A 22,374-nucleotide genomic window follows, 5' to 3' on the forward strand; every position below is an offset into this window, starting at 1 on the left:
ATCATAAAGAAAGATAATACCTTATCTACCACTTTATCATTTTTATTATCTATTGTTACCTACCATTAGAGGAGGATGAACTCATAACTTTGTCCTGACCACGTGCCATCACGGGGCTCGTGAGAGACCCTTAATTGAGGACTGACTTGCATGTTCGACGACGCGTTGCTCGAGTTGACGCGAATACCCTGTTGCTGGAAAATGCAGGAATCGCGTGACGTCCATGGAGATCGTCAAGCAAAGTGCAAGTGGCGATTCGTCCATGACAATAAACGGACCAGCGGACAGCTGCATGTCCGCCAAACTTGTTGCAATGCCCTTTGCTTTTGTCACAAGAGCCAATCGTTCGTGTTAAACACAGCCTGTAAACCACAATCATGGTTTCGGCTTCGCCCGTGGATTCCCCTTCGGCTAACTTAGCATCTTATCTGCCGCCGCATGATGGCGTAGACTGCATCACCAAAATAACAGGGCCAGGGGTCACAGCAGGCATTGGAGAAACTGGAGAAGAATGGAGCAGAAACACGAGCATTGGACGGGATGGGGCCATTCTTTTCTTTTTGGAGCAGATCGAGTGGCTATCAATCAAGGGGTCAAGCCTCACTCTGGTTGGGGTGTGGCAAACCACCAGCCACAATCACGTAACCGGCCCCCACTCATCAGAGGCTCATTATCGGCTGCCATTGGATGAAAATCAGGCACCAGCCTCACACCATGTGGCTTCGGTGGCTGCAAAGAGCTTTTCGCGCCCCCATGGAAATGGAAGGGAAGACGAAGGGGAAGGTCCCCCCTCCCCTCCAAAAGGAAAAGGCCCCAAGGCCCAAACCCAACACCATCTGGCAGCCTGGTCACGCGCATTGCCCACCTCATCCGCAATCCTCGACAGCCTCAAAAGTCCTCACTTTTATCGGAGCCCGATCGCCAAACCCAACCCGCATCTCCGCTTCGGCCTCCACCCTGCCGCTCCCGGCAATCTGATACCTGCTGTCGCCGTCGTCGTCGCCTGTTCGTCGCGCTTTCATTTAGTCGCCGGCGTCGCTCTCTCCTTCCCGCCGTTCGTCTCCGTGGCGTGTCGCCAGTCCAGTCATCCAACCTCTCCACTCCCGATCCACCGGCCCTCGCAGCCGCTTCGCTCTCAAAACATCCCTCTTGCATGGCGCATTGACGGCTGCCCCTCGCTCTACGTTGAAAAGAATTGATTACCGCGCCGCAGCGCAACGACGCAATCCTCATTCAGGGCATTCCGCTTCCTGACAAAGCCGACTGTCGCGCCGTGTCTGCGCGCACCGTGAGAAACCGTGGCGGCGCTTACGATCCTGAGCCACAACGAACCCTCGGAGCTGTCCCTACAACAGCATCTCGAACTTGCCCCGGATCTGGCTGCGTACACGAACCTCACTGCCGAGGGGGAGCCCGATTCTTTGATGATGGCACAGCCCGTGCCTCATCAGCCCACCGATAAGAAGCGCGTCAAGGTCTACGAGCTCCGTAACAATGACTGGTTCGACCGAGGCACAGGCTTCTGCAGCGCGAGCTTCGAGACTGTATGTCGCTGTCCTTTCATCCGCCCTGGCCTTTTTTTCTCTCCTTGCGCATGAGATGCGTGGCTAACTGAGGCGATCTCTAGCTCGAAGATGGTCGCAAGGATCCGCGCGTCATCGTTGAATCCGAAGACCAACCCGACCGCCTCCTACTAGAGACCAAGATCCAGAAAGAAGATGGCTTTCAGAAGCAGCAAGGCACGTCTTGATGCTCGATTTGCGCTGGAGACGTCATATGTCTGACTTGATTCGCAGATACCCTCATCGTATGGCAGGAGCCGAGCAATGGCGTGGATATGGCTCTAAGCTTTCAAGAAGCCGAAGGATGCTCCATGATTTGGTTTGTCCCGTGTCTCATTCATTAGGGCCGACCACTGACTCTTCCTCAGGCGATTCGTGAGCAGCGTCCAGCAAACCTTTCACAACCTTGCTGGCGCCGGTATGCAGACCTACTCCTCATCCGAGGAGGTTTACTTTGCTGATGCCAAATGTCTAGACGATGGCCTCTCCGACGATCTCGCTATCGATGTCCCGCCCACGATCAACCTACCCACCGCCGAACTCGGAAATCTCGGCGAGATTGAGTCAACCATGCGGATGATGAGCACGACAGCCAACGGTCGTGATGCGCTTGCAAAGGCCATCATGGCCGAGGATTACATTGGCAAACTCATTCCCATGGTTGAGATGGCTGAAGATCTTGAGAGCCTCCAGGACTTGCACCGGCTCTGCAATATCATGAAGACAGTCATCCTCCTCAACGACACTTCGATTATCGAGCATGCTGTATCAGACGAATGCGTGTTGGGTGTCGTCGGCGCCCTCGAGTATGATCCAGACTTTCCCAGTCACAAAGCTAATCATCGTCACTGGCTCGGAAATCAAGGCCGCTACAAGGAAGTGGTGCGGATCGAGGATGAGCAGACCCGTCGGAAGATCCATCAGACATATCGGCTACAGTACCTCAAGGATGTCGTCCTTGCCCGCATACTCGACGACCCTACCTTTTCGGTCCTCAATTCCCTCATCTTTTTCAACCAGGTCGACATTGTCCAACATCTGCAAGCGAATGCAGCGTTCCTCAACGAACTGTTTGGTATCTTTAGTACTGCAAACAACGATCAGAAGAGGAAGAAGGAGGCGGTCCTGTTTATTCAGCAGTGTTGTGCTATAGCAAAGAACATCCAGCCACCGGCCCGCCAGACCTTGTACAACAACTTCATCGCCCACGGCCTTTTGCAGGTCATTCACTTTGGACTGCGACACCATGACGTTGGAGTGAGGGTCGGCGCTACGGATATTCTCATCTCCATCATCGATCACGACCCCCAGATGATCCGCCAGACGCTCTACCGACAGATGCACGAGAATCAGCCACCCCTGACGGACTCACTGATTGATCTTCTATTGGTGGAAGTTGACCTCGGTGTCAAGTCGCAAATATCAGAAGCTCTCAAAGTGCTCCTGGATCCTGGACCTGCGCAAATGCCGAACGCTGAGAGTTTTGCAAAGGCGAATGGCGACTTTGGCGGGAGACCGCGTCCTCAAGGGAGCCTGGACCCCCAGCAAGACATCTTCCTGCACCGATTTTATGAACGATCTGCGCCGAGGCTGTTCAAGCCATTGCTCGACCTGGAGAAGCGGACAGACATGAGCTTCCCCGTACAACAAGCGTCCATGTTTACGTATCTGATAGAGATTCTGTGTTTCTTTATCCGACAGCATAATCTACGCTGCAAGTTTTTTGTCATGTCGAACAACGTTGCTCAGCGAGTTGCTCAACTTCTCAAATGCCCCGAGAAGTATTTGCGATTGGGTACGCTATATCTACTGTCTGTTTCTCGATTCATGCTAATCTATAATAGTTGCTATCCGATTCTTCCGCTCTTTGATTGGACTCCAGGACGAATTCTACATCAAGCAGCTGACGGAAAAGCAAGTGCTGGGACCAATTCTCGATGTGCTTATTGAAACCATGCCCAGGGACAACCTCCTGGGTTCTGCGTCGCTGGAGTTCTTCGAGTTCATTAAGAAGGAGAACGTAAAAGATCTGATCAAGCACCTTGTGGTGAACTACCGGGAGCGACTGCTAGGTTTGAGCTCCATGCCCACATTCCGAGACATCATTCTTCGATATGATCAAACCCAGGGATATACATCAAACATGGATTACTTCCTAGAGGGAGAGGATGAGATAGGCAGGAGACCACAGCCGACCAGATTGATGGAACAAATCAATGTTGAGCAGGAGCAAGAAGAGTACTGGGCAACATCGGACCCCGAGGAAGAGGAGGATTCACAGAACAAGGACCTAGAGAAGGCGCCTTCGACCAACGGGTCTACCGCATCGAAACCTCTCGTTGATTACGCATCCGATGAGGAGACGGACGAAAATGTTGACCCTCAAGCATCAGAGAGCCAAAGCGATGTGGCATCGGACGCCGTGGGGTCACCAATCGACTCGAGCCTCGGAGTTGTACCACCGCTGGAACGACTGTCAGAAAAGCGACGACGCGAAGAGGACGAGGACGAAGATGAGCTCGGGAAGCTCTTGCACAACAAGCGGCGCAACAGCAGTGGCTCTGTTGGTAGCGGCTCGGGAGCATCTCACGGCGTCCTCCGAAGACGCAAGAGCTTCAACGCCGGCCCTACCAGTGGCAATGGCCCGAAGAAGATCGCCATCAGCCTGTCCTCGGCTCTACGGACAGGCAGCGGCCCGGGATCCAACGAGGACTCGTGAAAAATTCATTGTGCCCTTCTTTCGGCGATGGCGTACGGGTATTCGGTCTGTTTTGGTTTACCAGGGAACGGGGGGGGGACGTGGGCTCGGAGGACTCGTTCCCTCACAAATTACATTTGGCAAGGATGGCTGGTTAAGGGATGGTCTATGCGGAGGAGACTGGCGTTGTGTTTGAATTCTCCTTGTGGCTCCTCGTCACTATACTCTTGGTTTCGTATGATTTGCTCTCGTCTCCTGGCGGCTTCTTGCCGAGGCGCGCTAGGAGACTGGCAACTCTTGGTCTGGTCTAATGGGGCTCTCCGTCGGGGCTGAGACTCGGCCTTCTTCTGGGTGATAGAGTCGTCGAGAAGCGGCGGCATGGCATGGCATGGCGTGGGAGGGAAACGAAATGGGATTTTTCGGGTGATGAGATTGGCAGGATCGCGAAAGGGGGAGGAAGGGGGCTCTAGATGAGCGGCGGTCTGCCAGTTGACGAGCGGCCGATGTGAGGAAAGGTGGCTGGCTGTGTATCATAACATATATGACTATGGATGGTCTCTCTGAAAAACGAGAGGGTGAGCCGGAGTCTGAAGGACGAGGTCTCTGGTGATGATGGAATGAAAACAAAGACCCGTAGATGAAAAACAAACTTTTGTCTATGACCCTGCCATCCATCCCTATCTAAGCATCTACTCTGTACCATCATGTCGTTATCTAGCCCAGGACGATATCTTCATGTATCGTTGACAAAGGAAATATGTGAGATAACTCTCACACTCTTAGACCTTCTTGAACTGTTTCGACCACATCTCATACCCATCAATCATCTGCTTCGTAATGTTGCGTGGCGTCCTCTCCAGCACCGTCACCAAGTCCGACATGTTCAGCTCGAGCTTGTTCGTCTCATCGTCATCAAACCGTTCCTGCACCAGCATGTATGTTCCATCACAGATGGACTTGATCTCGGCGCCAGAGTAGCCTTCTGAACGAGCCGAAAGGTCCGAGATGTCGACATCAGGGGCAAGAGGTAGACCGCGGAGGTGCACATTGAAAATGGCCTCGCGAGCAGATGCATCCGGAGGTCCAACGTAGAGCACCTGATCGAAACGACCGGGACGCATCAGAGCAGGGTCCATAGCCTCGGGACGGTTGGTGGCTGCGAGCACAAGCACGCCCGAGAGAGCCTCGAAGCCATCCATCTCTGTGAGGAGGGTGGTGAGGATGTTGACGCCGCCTGTGCTGCGAGTTCCTGAGCCACCAGTACGTGAACCACCGATGGAGTCGATCTCATCAAAGAAGATGATGGACGGAGAGGCGTTGCGGGCACGTTCAAAAAGAGTGCGAACTGCTCGTTCAGTCTCGCCGACATACATGTTCAGGAGCTCAGCGCCCTTGATGGCAAAAAAGTTGAAACCAGACTCAGTAGCGGCAGCCTGTGCCGAGAGGGTCTTGGAACAACCTGGAGGACCATATAGAAGAAGACCCTTTGGTGGAGGACGGAGAGAACGCTCGGGATGCTGAAGGAGAGTCAGTGATGGTATTTTCAGGGGCTCGCGGAGATCTCACCTTGGTATATCTGATCATGCGGTTCAGCGCCTTCTTCAGGATATCTTGACCACCGACATCTTGCCAGTGAATGGTTGGAGGGTTGAGATTGATATCGCGCATGGCGGTAGGTCGAGTCGCCTGTCTTGCCTGCTCCAGATCCGTCTGTTCAAGGAAATATTCCTGCTCGAACGAGGGATCGGCGCCCGATTTCCGAAGTCGACGGGCAGCACCTTGTATAGCGTTTGAAACAAGCTTGTCTAGGTCCTGGGGGCTGTAGGCATGAGTTCGTTGGGCCAACTCCAATAGGAGATTCTGCTTCTCCTCGGGTCTGACAGGGGGGTTGAAGAAGTTCAAGATCTCGAGACGCTCAGAGGTTCTGGGAATAGGGAGAGCGACGTTTCCACTGAAACGACGGGTCTTCTGGAGCTTGGCCGGGATGTCTGTAAGATAATCGGTGCAGGTCGCGACCACTACGACCTGAGGCATGGCGGTGCTTGATGATGCAATGGCAGAAAGTTGGTCTAGCTCTTCTGCGATAGTATCAATAACCGTGTCTCGATTAGACCGATCCTTGTTGATCAGGGCCTCAAAGTCATCGATGAGGATCATGCTTGGTTGTTGGCTCTGGGCCAGCTTGAACGTCTCTCTGATGGCGGCAATCTTTTCAGATGGCTTGATCCAATGCACCCTGCCCCATTTTGTCGCCGCCACACGTTCCAAGAAGAAGGTCTTGCCGGTGCCTTGACCGCCGTGAATAACAAATCCGCATGACTTCTGCTCGCCCTTGAAGTAGAATGGTCTTGTGAAGGCATCGAGGAAGGTGTTGAGGACCTCGACCTGGGTTCCCATTCCAGGAACACCCGTCACGATAAGGTCACCGCCTACCTGGCCGTTGACTTCAGCTTCTGGCTCGCTCCCGTCGGAAATGCGGATGGCTGATGAGGCATTGTTGAAACGGGCCAGACTGTTGGTTTGAGAGTTGACGGATACGACCTTGAAAGCCCGTCGGTATTTGCTGGAAAGGATTGCTTCCAGGACCATACCGGGATAGACTTGATCAGCACGAGCTGGATATCATAGGTTAGTATTTTCTCCATGGTCTGTGGTATAGTTAACGTACCCAGAGCACAAGCGAGAGATGCCTCCCAGGAAGGAGGATATCGGGCCTCCTTTTCATGCTTCTTCATACTTTCAATATCGTTCGCCGTCTTCTCAGTCTTCTCAGTAGCATCCTGAACAACAATCTCCTCTGCATCAGGCGTCGTCCCCGCGAGGGCGATGCGTACAAGGTCGCCAATCTTGAAGCCCGTCGCATCCTGGAAAGCCCTGGTCATCATCACGACGTTGGGGCTCAAGTTCTTCTCAGGCAGAATCCACAGCGACGCCTCCCGCTGGAGCTCCTCTCGGGGACCATCCTCCTTTGCCTCGCGGGGGTTATCGAGCCTCGTGACAATGCAGTGCTTGCCGCTCTCGAGGTTTCCGTTGAGCGAGAGCATCGTATCCTTGCTCACGTAGATGCGAGCGGCGCCGATGAGACTCGACTTCTCGAGGCTGGTGTTGGCCAAAGGCCGCACCTTGGCGTCGATGCTCTTTGCGAGCATTTTAAAGGGTGAAGTCAATCAGAAGAGGAAGAAGTAGAGAGAGAAAATTAAATGGGTCGAGGTGAAGAGGCGATTCTTGATCCAGTTTCTATTGGCCTTGGTTGTAGTTGATCAGTGTAAAAGTTCAGATGCACACAAATGGCAAGAATTGCAAACTAGTGCGGGAGCCTGGCCATGGATGTAAAAAATGGTATAGGCTTTGACTATCTTGATCTGGATATTTTTCATAAATTTTAGGAATCATAGAGAATCAATAAGAGTAATATGCGATACATTTTTTATATGTTTATAATTCAAATTCGACGTCCATTTCCCTTGTTCTCTAATGCTGAGTGAGGGGTTTTAGACGAGACTCATATCTCGCGACTATCCTTGCAGACTATCATCTCGTGGAATAGATCAAGCAGAACAGTACTCCAGCTGCAGCCTCTCTCTGAAGACACAAAAGGAATTATGTGCAATCCATTAATTTGACCATGCACTGCTAACCCTTCGTGTAATAAACCGGCAAAGAACATCAAAGATGCCAACAACAGCCATCCTTCTCTCATCATGAGTCCTGCCATGATACGTCCCACCTCCAAGGGTCGGTCCACTAAACCTTTTTGAGCCCCGGCGCAAAACATGTCCAATTCTCCCAAACCTCGAATCCTTCCAACATTTCGAGCTTCCACCTCCAACCTCACTCAATCCCTCTTCCCCAGGGGCATCCCATGTTTGCCTACACGCCTCCGCCCGGATGATCCGTCCCCGATGGCTCCCCAGCGCGGCCGCCCTCGGCGCCAGGTCCATCTCGTCGGTCCGCAACCCCAAGGATCCACGGTGGATGGTGCCCGGGAGGAAGGCCCCGGACAGCAAAGACAGAGAACCTGAGGATGAGCTCGGGATCCCAAAGGTTGAGCTCAGTCCCAAGGACGAGTTCGCCAAGTGGAGGACGCTCGTCGAGACCCCCGGGTCCGGGCTTGATCCTATCGAGGAGGCGAGCCGCCTCGAGGCCAAGAATCAGTTTTGGAAGCGCAACAACCAGGCTGCTCGCATGCTTGTTCTCGAAGGTCTGCCGACGTCGCTGGTCTCGAGCGACTTTTTGCGTCTAAACGCTAAGGATCTCGCTAGCTGGAGGAACCTCATCAAGGAGGGTGCGTATTCTTCTAACCTGCACCATTCGCCAGAAGCTAACTTTGAGATTAATAGTCCAGCAGGAGCGTGACCCGTGGACGCTCGACCCCATCGGCACCTACCGCATCTCGTTCGGATCGAGCTCCGCCGCCGAGCTTTACCAAGCCACGCTCGACCGTCTCCTCCGTCTCGCCCGGATAAAGCTGCACTGCACCACCGGCCTTTGGACCAGCGAGGTCCCGCCGGGGCTGCGAGGCGACGGCGAGTTCGAGGCCGAGCTCGAGCAGTTCTCCCTCGTCCCGGGTTCGTACCCGGGCACCATCTCGTCCAGACTGTCCCGCGCCAAGGGCAAATGGCCATGGCAGCTCCTCATGGACCTCCTCGTCCGCCGCTCCGGCTATAGACTTCCCCCGGCCGCGGTCCTGCTGCAGCTGCGGCACCCGCTCATATCGGGCCCGGGACTCGACAGGCTGATCAGAATGGACGGCGCCGAGCGCAACCATCCGTGGAACGTCAGCTCCGTCTACTCGCTCTCCCGCACCACCGAAGACCACGCCTTGCTCGACAAGCACGGTATGCGAGTGCCCCTAGAAGACATCAACTTTCGCCTCAAGCTCAACACTCGCTTTGTCCTTCTTTGCAGAGACTCCGAGGTTGCCTGGCGGTTTATTCGGAGCTGGAACCAGCGGGAGCTTGAGGTGGACGACGAAGGCAGAAAAACGACAGTGACGGCATCGTATATTGAGTTTTAGCGATTGAACATGATAGAACGGATACAGTATCAAAAAAATGAATCGGCCATGGCACATCACTCCCCTCAATGCCATCCGACATTGTGGCCATCTGTCCAGCACCCTCTCTCGATGCAGCTTCTCTACTGTGTCCCCCCTGCAATGCCTCTTGTGAACAATGATAAAGCAGCCTCTCGATCCAAGCGCAACCACAAACAGACCAGACACGTAACGAAAGCAATGTATATTAGACCCAGATCAAAAAACCGAAACTCCAGACCGGATTTGCTCTCTAAGATGGGGTGGAAGGTCGGTCAGGGGGAAAATGGGACATGACCAAAACCTCGCGCGTAGTGTAGTGTCGCATCTCCTCTTTCATGATGACTGAGATTGCCGCCCTGCTCAACCCAGCTTACAGCCAGCCAGCCAGCCATCATCCATCTGTTCCTCCTCTCTTTCGGTTGCCTTTCCTCCCACGCCCAAGTTCGCTTCCCACTCTCTTGGTGAACTCACTCTCCAACTCGCATCACAGCACAGGCACACCGACCCGCTCCACGGCGTGCCAAGTTAACAAAAGTTATAAGTTTAATAAATAAGGACGGCAGACGGAGAAAAGACAGATACGGGCTCCTCGGGGTATTCAGTGGCTCAGCAGCACTTGCTGCCGCCGGCTTCGCTCTTGTCGCCAACGTTGACGCCGCTCGCCGAGGGTTGGTCGTTCTTGGAGTTGTCGATGAGTCGCTTCTTGATGTCGGCGGCTAGGCTGTAGAAGGCCTTGTCGATGTTGATGTTGCTCTTGGCCGAAACCTCGAGGAAGGGGATGCCGAGCTCGTCGGCGAGGGCCTGGCCCTGCTCGGTAGAGACGACGCGTTTCTCCTCCCAGTCGCACTTATTTCCAATCAGGATCTTGTTGACGCCCTCGGTGGCGTGTTGCTCGACATTCTGGAACCAGGTGCGGATGTCTGCAATGTCAGTGTCAGCATGGTGCGTCGATTGGGGTGCCATGGCTTGGCCGGCGGCGCCAAGGAGGCGGCAACGACGGTAGATGGTGGGATGGATCATCAGGGCTCGGCGGGACAAGATGACACGGAGACATACTGTTGAATGAGCGCTCATCGGTGACGTCGTAGACCAGGAGGATGCCCATAGCACCGCGGTAGTAGGCGGTGGTGATGGTACGGAAGCGCTCCTGGCCGGCGGTATCCCAGATCTGCAGCTTGACGCGCTTTCCATCGAGCTCAATGGTCCTGATCTTGAAGTCGATGCCGATAGTGGTGATGAAGGACGGGGTGAAGGAGTCTTCGCTGAAGCGCAGCAGACAGCACGACTTGCCGACGCCGGAGTCGCCTATCAGGAGCAGCTTGATCTATACGGTGGAGGAAGAGGGCACATGGTCAGCGGGAGTGATTCTCAACGCCATCGCGGGCACTGAGCGGCGATCGCGAAGGGCAACATTTCGGCTCTGCAAATTCACATGGCCCATCTGGGGGTTGGTTCGAGACAAAATGCCAGGGACGCAGGGGGGTAGTTGAGCGGGCTTGCGGGCGGTGGGGGGAGGGAAGCGTGGACAGGTAAAGGTATCGTACCAGGAAATCGTAGTTGCGATTATTCGACATGATGAAAGGGGAGGCCGATGGCAGCGGAAGAGCAGAGCAGCAGGCTATGCGATCAAGAAGGACGGGCGACGACGGCGGACGGAGGAGGTCGGGAGGGCGGAGAGGGAGTTGAGGGAATCGGGGGCGCTCGTCGAGTCGAGGGTTTGAAGGTTGAAGATGGATCCAGGCAGAGCGAGTTTGGCGGCGGGACAAGGTTACCTAAACTCTAGACCTTTGGTCGGGGGCGGCTGCCTTCCAGGCTGGTGCAGCGCCGGCAGGTGACAACCTACCTACCTGGCATAGGCAGGCAGGGCGCCTGCGCAGTGGGCTAGTGCGTCTCTACAGGGGCCGAGGTGCCGTCACAGCGCCCTCCGCCTGGGGTCCATTGTCTCAGTGGGGAGAGGCCCAATTGCCAGGTGGCTAAAGCAGGCATGGTCAACCAACGACAGACATGGATGTCTTTCGAATATGGCAGCCTGACAAGAACAAGCTTCGACTTTAATCAGTGTCAGACAGACCGGCAGGATCACATCAGATGGACGGACGGACGGACGGACGGACATGCCTGTCTATCCGTCAACTGTCAGGCATGGGTAAGGTGGTCAACGATCGGTTGATTAACCAACTTGGATCTGTGAAATATGACGAAATGTCCGTCCATCATCGAGTCGAGCATCATATCACTGTTACATCTGTCCTCTATCCTAATTAGATACCTATCCTCAAACATTTCAACCCTACTCCCTACCAGTCAACCGGATACCTCAAATCCAGCCCATCCCTCCACAGAACCGCGCTGTATCAAGCTGATGGATGCATACCACAGCACCACCCCTGAAGCACTCTGAACGTTGTGGCGTCCCTCCCTTTGCAAGACCGTTGCACAAACCCGGACCGTCCCTATAATTTCCCCAAGCAAGGGGACTTTTTTGCCAGAATTTTTTTTTCTCATCCTCCAACCCCTTGCTCCTCGACGTCATCGTGGTTGTCATCAGACACCTTCACCCATCGCCTCTCAGCCACACTTTGTCGTCGTCCTTTTCGCCACACATTGCATTCATCCCTTTCATACTTCGAACAAGTTGTGACAGAGTTCATGTCCATCCTCATTCGCTGCCTGATTTTCACAAGTTTCACCTATTCCTATCTGTCTCATCATCCTTGATTATTCATGCTCAACTAGCCGTTGCCAACTCATATAACGTGGAATCTCGTCTCTTCAGGTTGATGAATATGGGTCAAGAAAGGCGAGACAGTAGTCTAAAGATTAGCAGCATATTCCCCCGTAAGGATAGCTAAAAAAATATAATATATAATAAAAAGACTAAGAGAGAAAATAATAGAGATCTAAACTATCACTTCTTATTAGGATATATCTTTAGTATTTTTACATAAATAATCATCATAAAGTCGAGGTCTTTGAGAGGGCGGGAGTTGGGGTCATACTTTGCGCCTTTAAGGTCTCATTGATCTTTTCAGTTGCATAGGACATACGCACATTGAGTGGACGATAAGTCGGGTGAGCAGTAAGTCTCTGATTCATTGCTCGCATATTCTCATAAGCTTTTGTTGTTGTTGTACATGACTGATCCAGCCAATCTTCCTCGGGTCAAGATCTCGTCATCTCAAAAGAACCATTTAACCCCCAAATGTACATGATGAAGTGAATCAAATTTTCCAACACACAGAAGTTTAAACACCCCGTTCTTCTCCAAGATGCCCGCTACGGCATCTTTACTCTCCACAGATGCCAAAGGCGTTCTGGCAGCCGCAATCGCAGTGTCGGCTCTTGCGGCCACAACGACCCTTCTTGGAGCAGCAGTTGCCGAATGAGCTGCCCTCACAGGTCTGACCCGTCTCGCCGCCGCAGCGACCGTCCTTGGAGACCTTGAGGCCGGAGCTTCCCTCCTTCACAGGGACGCTCGAGGTCTCCTTGGGCTTGCTGACGGAGGCGCTAGTAGGTGCAGTGATATACCCGGTAGGAGTCTCCTCATAGGCTGGGAAAGCATCCTCGTTGTACTCGACGGTCTCGGGCTCAGCCTTGGGGGCGCTAACCTTGGGAGCGCTGGCTGTGGTCTTGGCGGGAGCCGCAGCCTTGGTTGTGGAGGGCTTCTCAACGACGCTGGTTGTAGTGTCCTTGCCGTCCTTGTTCACCTCGGTGCCGTCGTAGGGCGCGGGGATGGGGCCAGGCTTGGCAAACACCTCCTTTCCGGTGAACTTGGGAGGGCCCTCGAAGTTCTTGTTCTCGCACTGGTTGTTCATCTCCTTGCAGTAGTCGCTCCAGACCTCACAGTTGGCGCCGCCAGAAGGGGCGGCAGTCTTCCAGCAAACATCACCCTGGCTCCAGCACTCCTTGGCAGCGGCCCAGCACTCTTCTTGGCCAGAGTACTTGGCCATGGGCTTGGCGCACCAGTTGCCATTCTTGACGAGGCAGTCATCAGGGATGACACCGTACTTCTGGGTCTGCTTGGTGCCAGTCTCCTCAGAGGTGGGAACCCAGACATCGGGGCCGGGGATGGGGTACTCGCCGAGAGGCTTCTCGTAGATGTTGAAGGTGAGGCCGGGGGTGTCCTTGTTGACATAACCAGGGATGCTAACTTCGTACTTCTCAGGGACCTGAAGAGGAACGCTGGGACCGTTCTCAATGAAGATCTGGGCACAGCCCTGGTAGAACTGGGGATCACCAGCGGGAGCGTTGTGCAGGGCGAGGACCTCGGGACGGACCAGGTAGTAGCCCGAGGGCAGGCCAGTAGGCAGGTCGACCGAGAGAAGGCCGTTGTTGGCTCGGAGGCGATCGGTACACCAAGTGCCCTCCTTAACATCGTAGCCGTCCTCCCAGATCTTGAACCACCCAGCACCGGCAGCAGAGTCGGTGAGGATGTTGTCAACCTTCTTGACGTAGACGGAGCAGGGGCCCTTGTGTCCCTCGGCGATGGCTCCGGGTCGGTGGTAGGCGGGAGCCTCACGGAAGTGGAAGGTGAGCTGAGCACCGCCGGGGGCAGGGCAGATGAACTTGGCAGGCTTGTCACCATCTCGACCTGTGCGTTTTTGTCAGTCACGGGTTCTATGGAGTTTCTATTGGAACAAGTCTAAATGGAGCATGATGATTCAACGTACCGCAAGCCATGACATCCCCAGTAATGGGATAGATGGGACCGTTGGCAGTAGCAGCGTCCTCGGGCTGACGAACACAAGTTCCGTCACCCTGGTTCTTGCCATCGACGTAAAAGGTAGTGAAGAGTGTATGGGCGTTCGCAACAGAGGCGAGGCCCAGAACGGTGGAAAGGAACTTCATTGTGAAGGATTCAAAGGATGATGAGATTCAAGAAAGAACGAAAGAGATAATGGGCAGAAAGTCCAGTTTCTGCAAAGCCGCTTGGGCAGAAAGTCGTAATTGTTGTTTTTGCTGTAGGGAGTGTGTATGCCTTGCAAAGCGGCAAGAAAGGAGTGACTGTGAAATCGGAAAGAAGATGAAGAATAGAAAGGGAAGGGAAAAGAAAACAACTTCTCAACACCAGATTGAGGAAGAATTGGTGAGTGACGAGAGAAGGAGAAGCCATCACAAAAGTCGGGGGACATGCTGCGTTGATATACCCTCATTTCGCGGGCTCACCAACATGGCCAAGACCAGTAGGCCCCAACAAGCTCAGCTCAGTTCAGCTCAGACCATAGACAGGACAGGGCAGGGTAGGCAAGCCCACAGATCAGATTTCCACAGACCTCAAAGCAACAACCTACATCCCTGGGTCCTGGGTCGGGATGTCGGTGACCGGCGACAAGTTACACGCGCAGGGCCGCCTCTATCGTCGGTCCAAACGCCGCCACCACCTAAAACAGTGGCTTCGCCCCTAAACTCATCCTCCTCTCATTCCCTCAGCAGCGCTACTACACACGGGAAGAGTCCAAGATCCTGGACATTTGCCGGCCGGCTCCTGCAAGCCGCAATCAAACGGAACAGCCGCCGAGGCGGGCTGGGGGAACCTGGGGCTGGCTTGCAAGGGGAGGGGCCATCTACTGGCCGTCGATGTGGCGTATCATCTCAGGAAGGAGGGCGAAGAGGAGACAAGAGCTGAGTGCCAAGATGCTCAAGATGAAACGAATGTCGACAAGTTGCAAGGTACCCGTGTGTGCGTGCGCCAGCGCGTGCGTCTTGGGTGCGTGTAATTTCTTGGTACCTGCGTCAAGCAAGCGCTGAGTGGGTGTTGTTCCGCTGCGGGCTGCCCGTAGTCTTGCAGAAGGGAAGGCACGCACTCCGGGGCATTACTCAGGAGAGAGTGTGAGAAGAACATGTCTGACTCGGGCAATACATAGTATCTCCTGCGCTGCAACCTCAATGCCATGACTTAAGACATTTCTCGATAATGGTTGTTGGTTCCAACATGAAATAAACAACGATCCAACACAACTCTCCGATACAACCAGAAACAAACGCAGACGAAACACCGACAAGGGTCATCCATGATCCACTGCACAGAACCTCAAACCCCATCAGCATCCTGCCCGACGCTCCCGGCTAATACCTACAGGGCCCCCCCTTCCACCAAGCGCGTCGGCGGCGTTCAGTGGTGCGACTCTAAACATCCAGCTTGCTCCGTCCTTAACTCAACCTGAGCGGTCCTTTCAATCAATCCTATTCATCCTTTGCTCATCTCAGGGATCACCTGTTCAGCCGCACATGACTCTGTATATCTCTGTGCGCCTTCGTATCTGCACTGCTCTCGTCCTGGAAGCCAACCAAGAGCGTAAACATTCATCTCAACTCCTCAACTCATACTTACCGTAATGCCGTAGCACTCACATTCGGATAAACAGTTTCAAACCCAGTACCTTATTTCCAGAGGGTTCAATCACATCCTGCCCCATACTAAGACAAGGATACTGTCGATCCTCCTCCCCCTGTCTAATCTTACCAAGGGGGGGCCAAACCTCCATCCTCTCATCCCCCTCAAGGGGCTAGAGCTCCGACTAACAAGATGCGGAAGTTATCCCGCTGTCATCCCATCTTGCCTGCGTAGATCGTTCCTTGAAACCTGATCTTCTTGAGCCCATGAACAGATGCTACCCTCACCCATTTGCACTAGCATTCCTGCTTGTTCCAACAACCTGGAAAGCGAACCTCAATTTATCTGCGGGCTATTGTTACAAAAAGGATGCAAGCTAAAGACTAGATCGTGATCGTGCTTCAAGGGGAAATAAGCTTGTTCTCATACAATGCCTAGCATAAGGGTAAAATTACCCGATGGACGTGGCACATATAGGAGAGTATAGCTTATATCCGCGGGTAGTAAGATGTTTATTCTTGCGTTCTGAGTCCCCATGGATAGATCATCCTAATGTTGAGAGCGCAGGCGCCGTGGGTGAATGGCCAAGCTTAGCCTTTGGCAACTCATGGTGGTCCTTGTTTAGCAACATAGACTTGTTCACTGACAGAATATCAGGCCTCGTCTTTGACCTATGCAACATCCGTGGAACCACCAAAAAAGCATCCTGGCCGTCTTTCGGCCCTTGGGTCCTCACCCATCGGCGCTTCGGCAGCCCTCACGCCGGCCCGCGGTCAAGATCAACCGAGAGCCAATTGATCGATCCTCTTGCCGCTGCTTCTGCGTGGCACCCCGTTCCTTACCTCCATGAGGCTCTGGGCGGCTATGCAAAGTGGAAGACTTCCGTGTTTCTTTTAATACGCCTCAATTGTCTTACCTTGTTTCCATTTTCATCAAGTTTCATGCCGTGCCCCATAACGTCACCCAAGGATATCATGAGTTGAAAGGGCAAGAGTGGAGATTTGATTCTGACTCGATGCGCGACCAATATGTATGACCTCTTCTCTCATGTCCATTGCACATATATAGACACAGATATTTTGTTCCCCGCGTAATTTGGTCTTCATCATGCGCCTACATTACAGTCAACTCCTCCTTCTTCCCCTTCCGTTCGGCTTCTGCAAAAGAGTTCCATCTCTTGCGTCTGCCGCTTCCCTTATGGTACAATATGGTACATGCTAACTCCAGTTGAATGCTGGGGGTATCTTATTCGTTGATCTTGGCCAGGATCCTAGAGTCATGTTAGTCTACTGCCATCCCTCAACTTCAACATCAAAGCGCGGCTACTCACTCGCTGTCGCGGAAGAGCTGGTACTCCTCCTCGCCGGCCTTGACGGGAGAGCCGCCGAATTGGGGGATGAGGACGCGGTCACCGACGGCGACGCCCATGGGTAGTCGGTTACCCTTCTTGTCGAGGGCGCCGGGGCCGACGGCAAGGACCTTGGCCTCGTTGAGCTTCTCAACGCTGGACTCGGGGAGGAAGATGCCGCTGGCGGTCTTGGCCTCGGCCTTGATGCGCTGGACGAGGACACGGTCCAGGAGGGGAGCGAGGGCTCGGATGGACTTGATGGAGGTGGCCTGCCGCATACCATGTTAGTCTTGTTCCGCCCTTCAGTACAGAATCTCCTTCAATGGCTCCTTCATGCTTCAATCCTTGGTCCTCGACCCTTCAACCGGCTATTCAATTGCCAAGGGTAGTATGCCGAGGATTCCAGAATGAAGCACTCCAAGAGCCATCTTGTAAGAGTCCCTCCAGCACAAGCAACGCAATGCACGCACCATTGTGATTATGTGAAAAGGCGGTTAAGCGGTAGAACAGAGGAGAGTCGTAGAGTCGTAAACAAGGATGGAGTAAAGAGGGAGAAGAGTCGGACTTGAGTTCAGCGGAGTTCAAATCGGAGTGGACCTCGTCTCTTCCAACAGCTTCCAGAAGAAGGTCAGCAATTTTTTCCCTCCAAGCTTCCCCTCGGGGCTTGATTTCCCCGGTTCCGAGACGAGACCCCGGCAATACGTCTCCGGCAAACAGGACCTCCGCCGCCACCGCCGCACGTGCCTCCATTGCCGACCACGCCGAGTTGCCGAGTAAACTTGGTGGGATTGGGGTAAGTTGGTTATCATGACGGAATGCAATGCAACACAGGGAGCCAATCATTGAGACGATATTGTTATTCAACTTCTTCCTCCTCATTTACCTAACTAGTTACTGTAATTGAAACCAAGTACCGCTACCTGTATCCTGTTGCAACTAATACGCCGCACCGTTTTGCAATTGCTTATCCAACTTCTATCTGCTGTCAATCATCATGCGCTGTCGAGTAATGCCACGTCCATCCACATGCAAAATAACACGCTTCCCTGCTGTCCTCCAATTTATGCCCACCAGTCGCTCTCAGAAACGCCAAACCCTGTCAACATGTCCGTAAAAGCATGCAATACAATGTTTTGTCTGTTCATCCGTCCAGTCATTACTTCTTCTCCGGCTGCTGGTTAGCCGGCGGTTCCAAGATGTGGGTGTGATTATCGGCCGGCACCACCTCGCCGTGGTCGAACTGCTGGCAGATGACCGTGTCGGCAACCCACGGCTCTTGGAGGATCTCATCCATTCGAGCCCGGCTTTTGGGGTCGAGCTCGAGCATCCTGCTAATGATATGTCGACTTTCTCTCGGGAGCAGCCGCAAAATGCGCCACGGGCCTCGGATGACTTCCTTCTTGTCGCCTCCAGAGGCAGGTGCCTTGGAATCACCCGTAGAAGCCGGTGGCTGCGCACTCGTCTCCTCCTTTCGCTCATGATGAGACTTTCGCTTTACTTCATCCTCAGCCAAGAAGTCCCGTGCCGGGGTGGTGGTCAGGTCGTTCGTTGACTTGGAGGGCACGATCAGCTTCTTCGGATCATGCCCAGGAGTTGGGTCCGCCGCAAACAGCTTGAACGAATTATCTGTCATCCGCGGCAGCTTCCAAGGGAATCGGCGCAGAGTCATGCAGCAGAAGATAATGGCAAGTGACCAAATATCCACGGCCACGGCATCGTACTCCTTGGAGTCGTAAACCTCGGGGGCAAGGTAAGGATCAGAGCCAACGATACCTGAAAACGATTAGCACCTGCTTTTGATATCAAAATCCAAATAGAAATCAAGCTTACCCTTCGCGGGTACGGTGTCAGTCTCGAAGGGGTACTTGAAGACATGCGCGCTACCAAAGTCGATAATCTTCATGATGCCCTTGCTGCTGACAACCACATTGTCCAGCTTGAGGTCGCGGTGAGCAAGGCCCACGCTGTGCAGATATGTCACGCCATTGAGGATCTGCAGGAAGCAGCACGTTATCTCTTCCCGAGACATCCGACCGGTCATAACGATCGCGAACAGATCGAACGGTGCGTACTCCATGACTTCGTACCACCTGCCCTTTTCCTGCAAGATATCCAACGTCTCGATGATGTTGCCATGGTGGAGAGTCGATCCAACGCAAAACTCGGCCGTGACCTTTTTGTTGTACTCCTTTTCGGTTTCGTATGTGTGCCTTGCGCGGAATTCCTTGACAGCAAATACAGTACCATCGTCCTTGCGCTTCATCAATCGTACCGAACCGCCGGCACCAGATCCCAGAAACTTGCCGAGCTTGCCGTATTTGGAAGACAACCCATGATCGTCTCCAAAAGGCAACTGCTGAGTGGACCTGGAAGCCAGGGGCGACTTTCCCAGCTTAATCGATGGCGCTGGGGAAGAGTCCCTCTTTTTGTGATGATGGCCTGACTTCCGGAAGAAGCGCTTCAGATCTGCCATAGAGCCATGGCCCGGGTGAATGATACCAGTGGCGGCGCTATCGTTGTGCGAAAGGTCCTCAGTGCTGTTCTTGGCACTTCCAAAAATTGACGAAGCACGCTTCTCGTTCACGTTTGACTTGGATCCATGGGGCGAGCTGTGTTTCTTCTTCCTAGAAAAGATAAACCTGGGGTCGATCGAGTTTTTGGTCGCATGTGGTGCGGGTGCGGGCCGGCGGTTCTTTGCATAAGGGTCGTTGATATCGCCACCAGGGGTGACTGGTTTGGAGTAGAAGTTGGATGCTGAGCTTCGAGAAGGGCTGGATTCTCTGGAAACAGGTACAGAACCGGGGCCAACACCAAACATACCCCGACGGTGGGACTTGTGCTGCTCCTCGGCTGACGAAGCTCTACGAACCGCATGATCTGAGGTGGCTCGGTGTGTAGAGGGTCTCCTGTCAGGAGCTGGCGTGGGCTTCTCGTGTGAAGACGATGGCTGAGGGGTGATAATTGGGGGTTCGTTCGCCGCCGACCCTTCCCTGAGCTTCCGTTCGGTACTAGCTTGGTCGGATCCTGCGGGAGTGAGGGGAGGAGACGCCAATGCAGAAAGTCGTGGGCTGCTGTGTGTGGATTGAAAGTTGGCCGAGGTAGGGGTGGGCAGTCTTGTGGACTGACCCGATTCATCTTCATGAGACGGGACCTGCGATGACATCAGTTAGCGTCAGTAGCAGAACCTTGAGCTGGGGTAGGGAAGCTAGGCGTCTGCTGCAAGCTCAAGCACTCAACGGCGGAAGGGACGCCGGCGGAGCAATCGGCTATCAACTGAACCAACGTCTTATGCGGAGGCTCGGGCAAGCGCAACTTCAGAGCAAAAGAGGGGCTGAAAGCACATACTCTGGACGGTGGAAGAGAGAAGGGCTCGAATTGACAGCTGTTCAGACGAACTTCCTGAAGAGGTCGGCCGTGGAGTGACTTGGTGAAAGCTTTGAGTTGATCGGCGGTGACCTCTGTGAAGGAGCTCGACGGGGCCTCCTCTTCTGGGCTCAATGACGACTGCTCGGGAGCGGCGGGTTCGGTAGGTGAGATCTCCTGAACGGCAGCAGAGAAGCGGACGCCAGAAGCATCTTCGGCCGCCTTTTCCTGGACGACCGCGGGCCCTTCAGGTTTCTGGGAGGGCTCTGGAGCTTGAGAGAAAGCCATGTCAGCGATTGTGGTGTCCAGAGGTTCTGGCGATGAAGATGGGCGCGCAGAGCAGCAGATCAAGGTGGGGCAGCTCAGAGATTCGGCTGAACCGGAAGATATAGACTTACCAGAAAGGTCCTGGGAGCGAGGACGCTCACCAGGAGGAGTAGGAGATGCCATGGGATGCGAATAGATACTGGCGATGGAGGTTGATCCAAAGGCAGGGAAAGCAAGCGAAGGTAGTAATTTTGGGGAGGGTTGAAAGAGGAAGCGAGACCAGAGCAGAGAGTTGCGACGGCGATGATAAAAGAGGACGGCCGGCCGAGTTGGTTGGTGGGGCTCTCGTGGCTCCTCCCACTTGCCTTTCCACTTCTTTCCTCCCACCTTTTCGGTTCTCTCTTTCCCTTTGGTGTCTTGCTGGGAACCTAGGAAGCTAGCCCGCGTTCGCACGTACCAACAACGACTTCTGCGGGTGCTAGAAGCAGGCTAGAGGCGCGCTAGGGGTGTCTCTGGGCAGCTGACGACCGAGAATTGGTCGTACAAGATGGCGAAAATTGACGTCCAGGGGAAAAAGAAAGGAAACAAAATGGTTACACTGGTTTATTTTGGAATAGTTCTCTCGGGTAGCACAGTAAGTGTGAGCCCAACAAGCAGGGTCGCTGTGGCACGGTTGTCCAGTTCTCAGCTGCAAATGGCCAATTTACTCTGGCAAGTATTGGGTACCTAGGCCGTTGTGAGGGCCTCTTCCTGCGGCCTTATTCGAGCTTGGGACATGGCCCTGGCGTATCACAAACCAGGGCTCCCGGTACAAATTTTTCGTCTGTAGGTAGGTATTCGATGCGTGAACGATGGAGGGTATCATGCAGTCATCTATCTCATTGAGTTTCAGAGCAGCTCCAGGGCCCTGGAAGATCTGACTGTTTCTTCATGCTCGTCTCGTATCGTTTACGCCTGCTGTTGGCTGTGCCGTAACACAATGGATCTCATGTAAGGGCGCACGACTACTACAAAAAGAGACCAAGGACCTCCGCCCTCTTACTCAGATCTGCGAATATGTCCGGTTAGCTTTGTCGGCTTGGCCGGTTCGGGTCGTCGCGGTATGTGGTTCTCGGCTTGTTTGTCATGAGAGAGGCGCCTTGGCATCACGTTTTCAAGGGGTTCAATAGTTATGGATATCTAAGCACCTCTCCTGAAGATATATAGTATCGAAATGAGACTCTCCTTGTCTCTCCTGCTCACAGCCTTTCCCCTGTCAGCAGATTCCGCTGCGGGCCAAGCTTAAGCCACGGATCTGTTCCGAGCGTGTCAGAGTCAGCACAAGATGAGACGGGGGCCGTGACAGCAGTCACCCGCTCACGGAAGCGAAAGAAGAAAATTTCTTTCAGGCCGTGAAGCTTGCGGTCCGTTCGCAGCAAGGCCGGCCCGCGGTGGCGGAGCTCTCGGGGCTGCCACCCGGCGTGAATGACACACAACGGCCGAGCGAGAATGAAACCCCCATTCACTTAAAAAAAACCCTTCACTGTCATGACTGTCTTGAGGTGGGCGGTTGAAGAGAATGACGCCAACGCCCCCACAGCTTATTGCGACTCTGTTCTTATCTTTTCCAGTCGGGTGTAAGCTGGATGCCTTCCTCCCTGTACACTGCACTGTAACCAGAACACGACTCCTTCGCGGGGGGCTTACACGTGGCAAACAAACAATTAAAATGCAGGCTTTTTTCTTTGGTGGTGGCCAAAATGGAAGCCTTCTAGACTGGACCCA

The 22,374-nt window shown here is 53.8% G+C and overlaps 7 protein-coding genes across 7 annotated transcripts; 2 read left to right on the forward strand and 5 right to left on the reverse strand.

Annotated features, from left to right (window-relative positions):
* Nucleotides 1-1,427: 1,427 nt before the first annotated feature.
* Nucleotides 1,428-4,281, forward strand: NCS54_00241000 (SMK-1 domain-containing protein; the record flags this gene model as incomplete). The annotated part of the gene is made up of 5 exons (XM_053148009.1): nucleotides 1,428-1,544; nucleotides 1,628-1,739; nucleotides 1,797-1,881; nucleotides 1,931-3,357; nucleotides 3,407-4,281. The coding sequence occupies 5 exons, from the start codon at nucleotides 1,428-1,430 to the stop codon at nucleotides 4,279-4,281; spliced, it is 2,616 nt and encodes an 871-aa protein (XP_053003984.1).
* Nucleotides 4,282-5,039: 758 nt separating this feature from the next.
* NCS54_00241100 (Hypothetical protein) lies at nucleotides 5,040-7,409 on the reverse strand (the record flags this gene model as incomplete). The annotated part of the gene is made up of 3 exons (XM_053148010.1): nucleotides 5,040-5,777; nucleotides 5,827-6,875; nucleotides 6,929-7,409. The coding sequence occupies 3 exons, from the start codon at nucleotides 7,407-7,409 to the stop codon at nucleotides 5,040-5,042; spliced, it is 2,268 nt and encodes a 755-aa protein (XP_053003985.1).
* A 694-nt stretch (nucleotides 7,410-8,103) lies between these two features.
* Nucleotides 8,104-9,277, forward strand: NCS54_00241200 (Hypothetical protein; the record flags this gene model as incomplete). The annotated part of the gene is made up of 2 exons (XM_053148011.1): nucleotides 8,104-8,545; nucleotides 8,601-9,277. Exons 1-2 carry the CDS (start codon nucleotides 8,149-8,151, stop codon nucleotides 9,275-9,277), a joined length of 1,074 nt encoding a protein of 357 aa, XP_053003986.1. The 5' UTR covers nucleotides 8,104-8,148.
* A 627-nt stretch (nucleotides 9,278-9,904) lies between these two features.
* Nucleotides 9,905-11,022, reverse strand: NCS54_00241300 (Hypothetical protein; the record flags this gene model as incomplete). Its single annotated transcript, XM_053148012.1, has 3 exons — nucleotides 10,843-11,022; nucleotides 10,355-10,622; nucleotides 9,905-10,218 (listed from the first exon to the last, which is right to left on the reverse strand). The coding sequence occupies exons 1-3, from the start codon at nucleotides 10,870-10,872 to the stop codon at nucleotides 9,905-9,907; spliced, it is 612 nt and encodes a 203-aa protein (XP_053003987.1). The 5' UTR covers nucleotides 10,873-11,022.
* A 1,563-nt stretch (nucleotides 11,023-12,585) lies between these two features.
* Nucleotides 12,586-14,146, reverse strand: NCS54_00241400 (Chitin-binding type-1 domain-containing protein; the record flags this gene model as incomplete). The annotated part of the gene is made up of 2 exons (XM_053148013.1): nucleotides 12,586-13,889; nucleotides 13,969-14,146. 2 exons carry the CDS (start codon nucleotides 14,144-14,146, stop codon nucleotides 12,586-12,588), a joined length of 1,482 nt encoding a protein of 493 aa, XP_053003988.1.
* Nucleotides 14,147-16,877: 2,731 nt separating this feature from the next.
* On the reverse strand, nucleotides 16,878-17,453 carry NCS54_00241500 (Hypothetical protein; the record flags this gene model as incomplete). Its single annotated transcript, XM_053148014.1, has 3 exons — nucleotides 16,878-16,902; nucleotides 16,963-17,249; nucleotides 17,451-17,453. The coding sequence occupies 3 exons, from the start codon at nucleotides 17,451-17,453 to the stop codon at nucleotides 16,878-16,880; spliced, it is 315 nt and encodes a 104-aa protein (XP_053003989.1).
* Nucleotides 17,454-18,136: 683 nt separating this feature from the next.
* NCS54_00241600 (Protein kinase domain-containing protein) lies at nucleotides 18,137-20,893 on the reverse strand (the record flags this gene model as incomplete). The annotated part of the gene is made up of 4 exons (XM_053148015.1): nucleotides 20,742-20,893; nucleotides 20,326-20,615; nucleotides 18,811-20,131; nucleotides 18,137-18,753 (listed from the first exon to the last, which is right to left on the reverse strand). The coding sequence occupies exons 1-4, from the start codon at nucleotides 20,791-20,793 to the stop codon at nucleotides 18,137-18,139; spliced, it is 2,280 nt and encodes a 759-aa protein (XP_053003990.1). The 5' UTR covers nucleotides 20,794-20,893.
* Nucleotides 20,894-22,374: the final 1,481 nt, after the last annotated feature.

The sequence above is a fragment of the Fusarium falciforme genome, chromosome 2 (genome assembly GCF_026873545.1).
Source record: "Fusarium falciforme chromosome 2, complete sequence".
Classification (NCBI taxonomy): Eukaryota; Fungi; Ascomycota; class Sordariomycetes; order Hypocreales; family Nectriaceae; genus Fusarium; species Fusarium falciforme.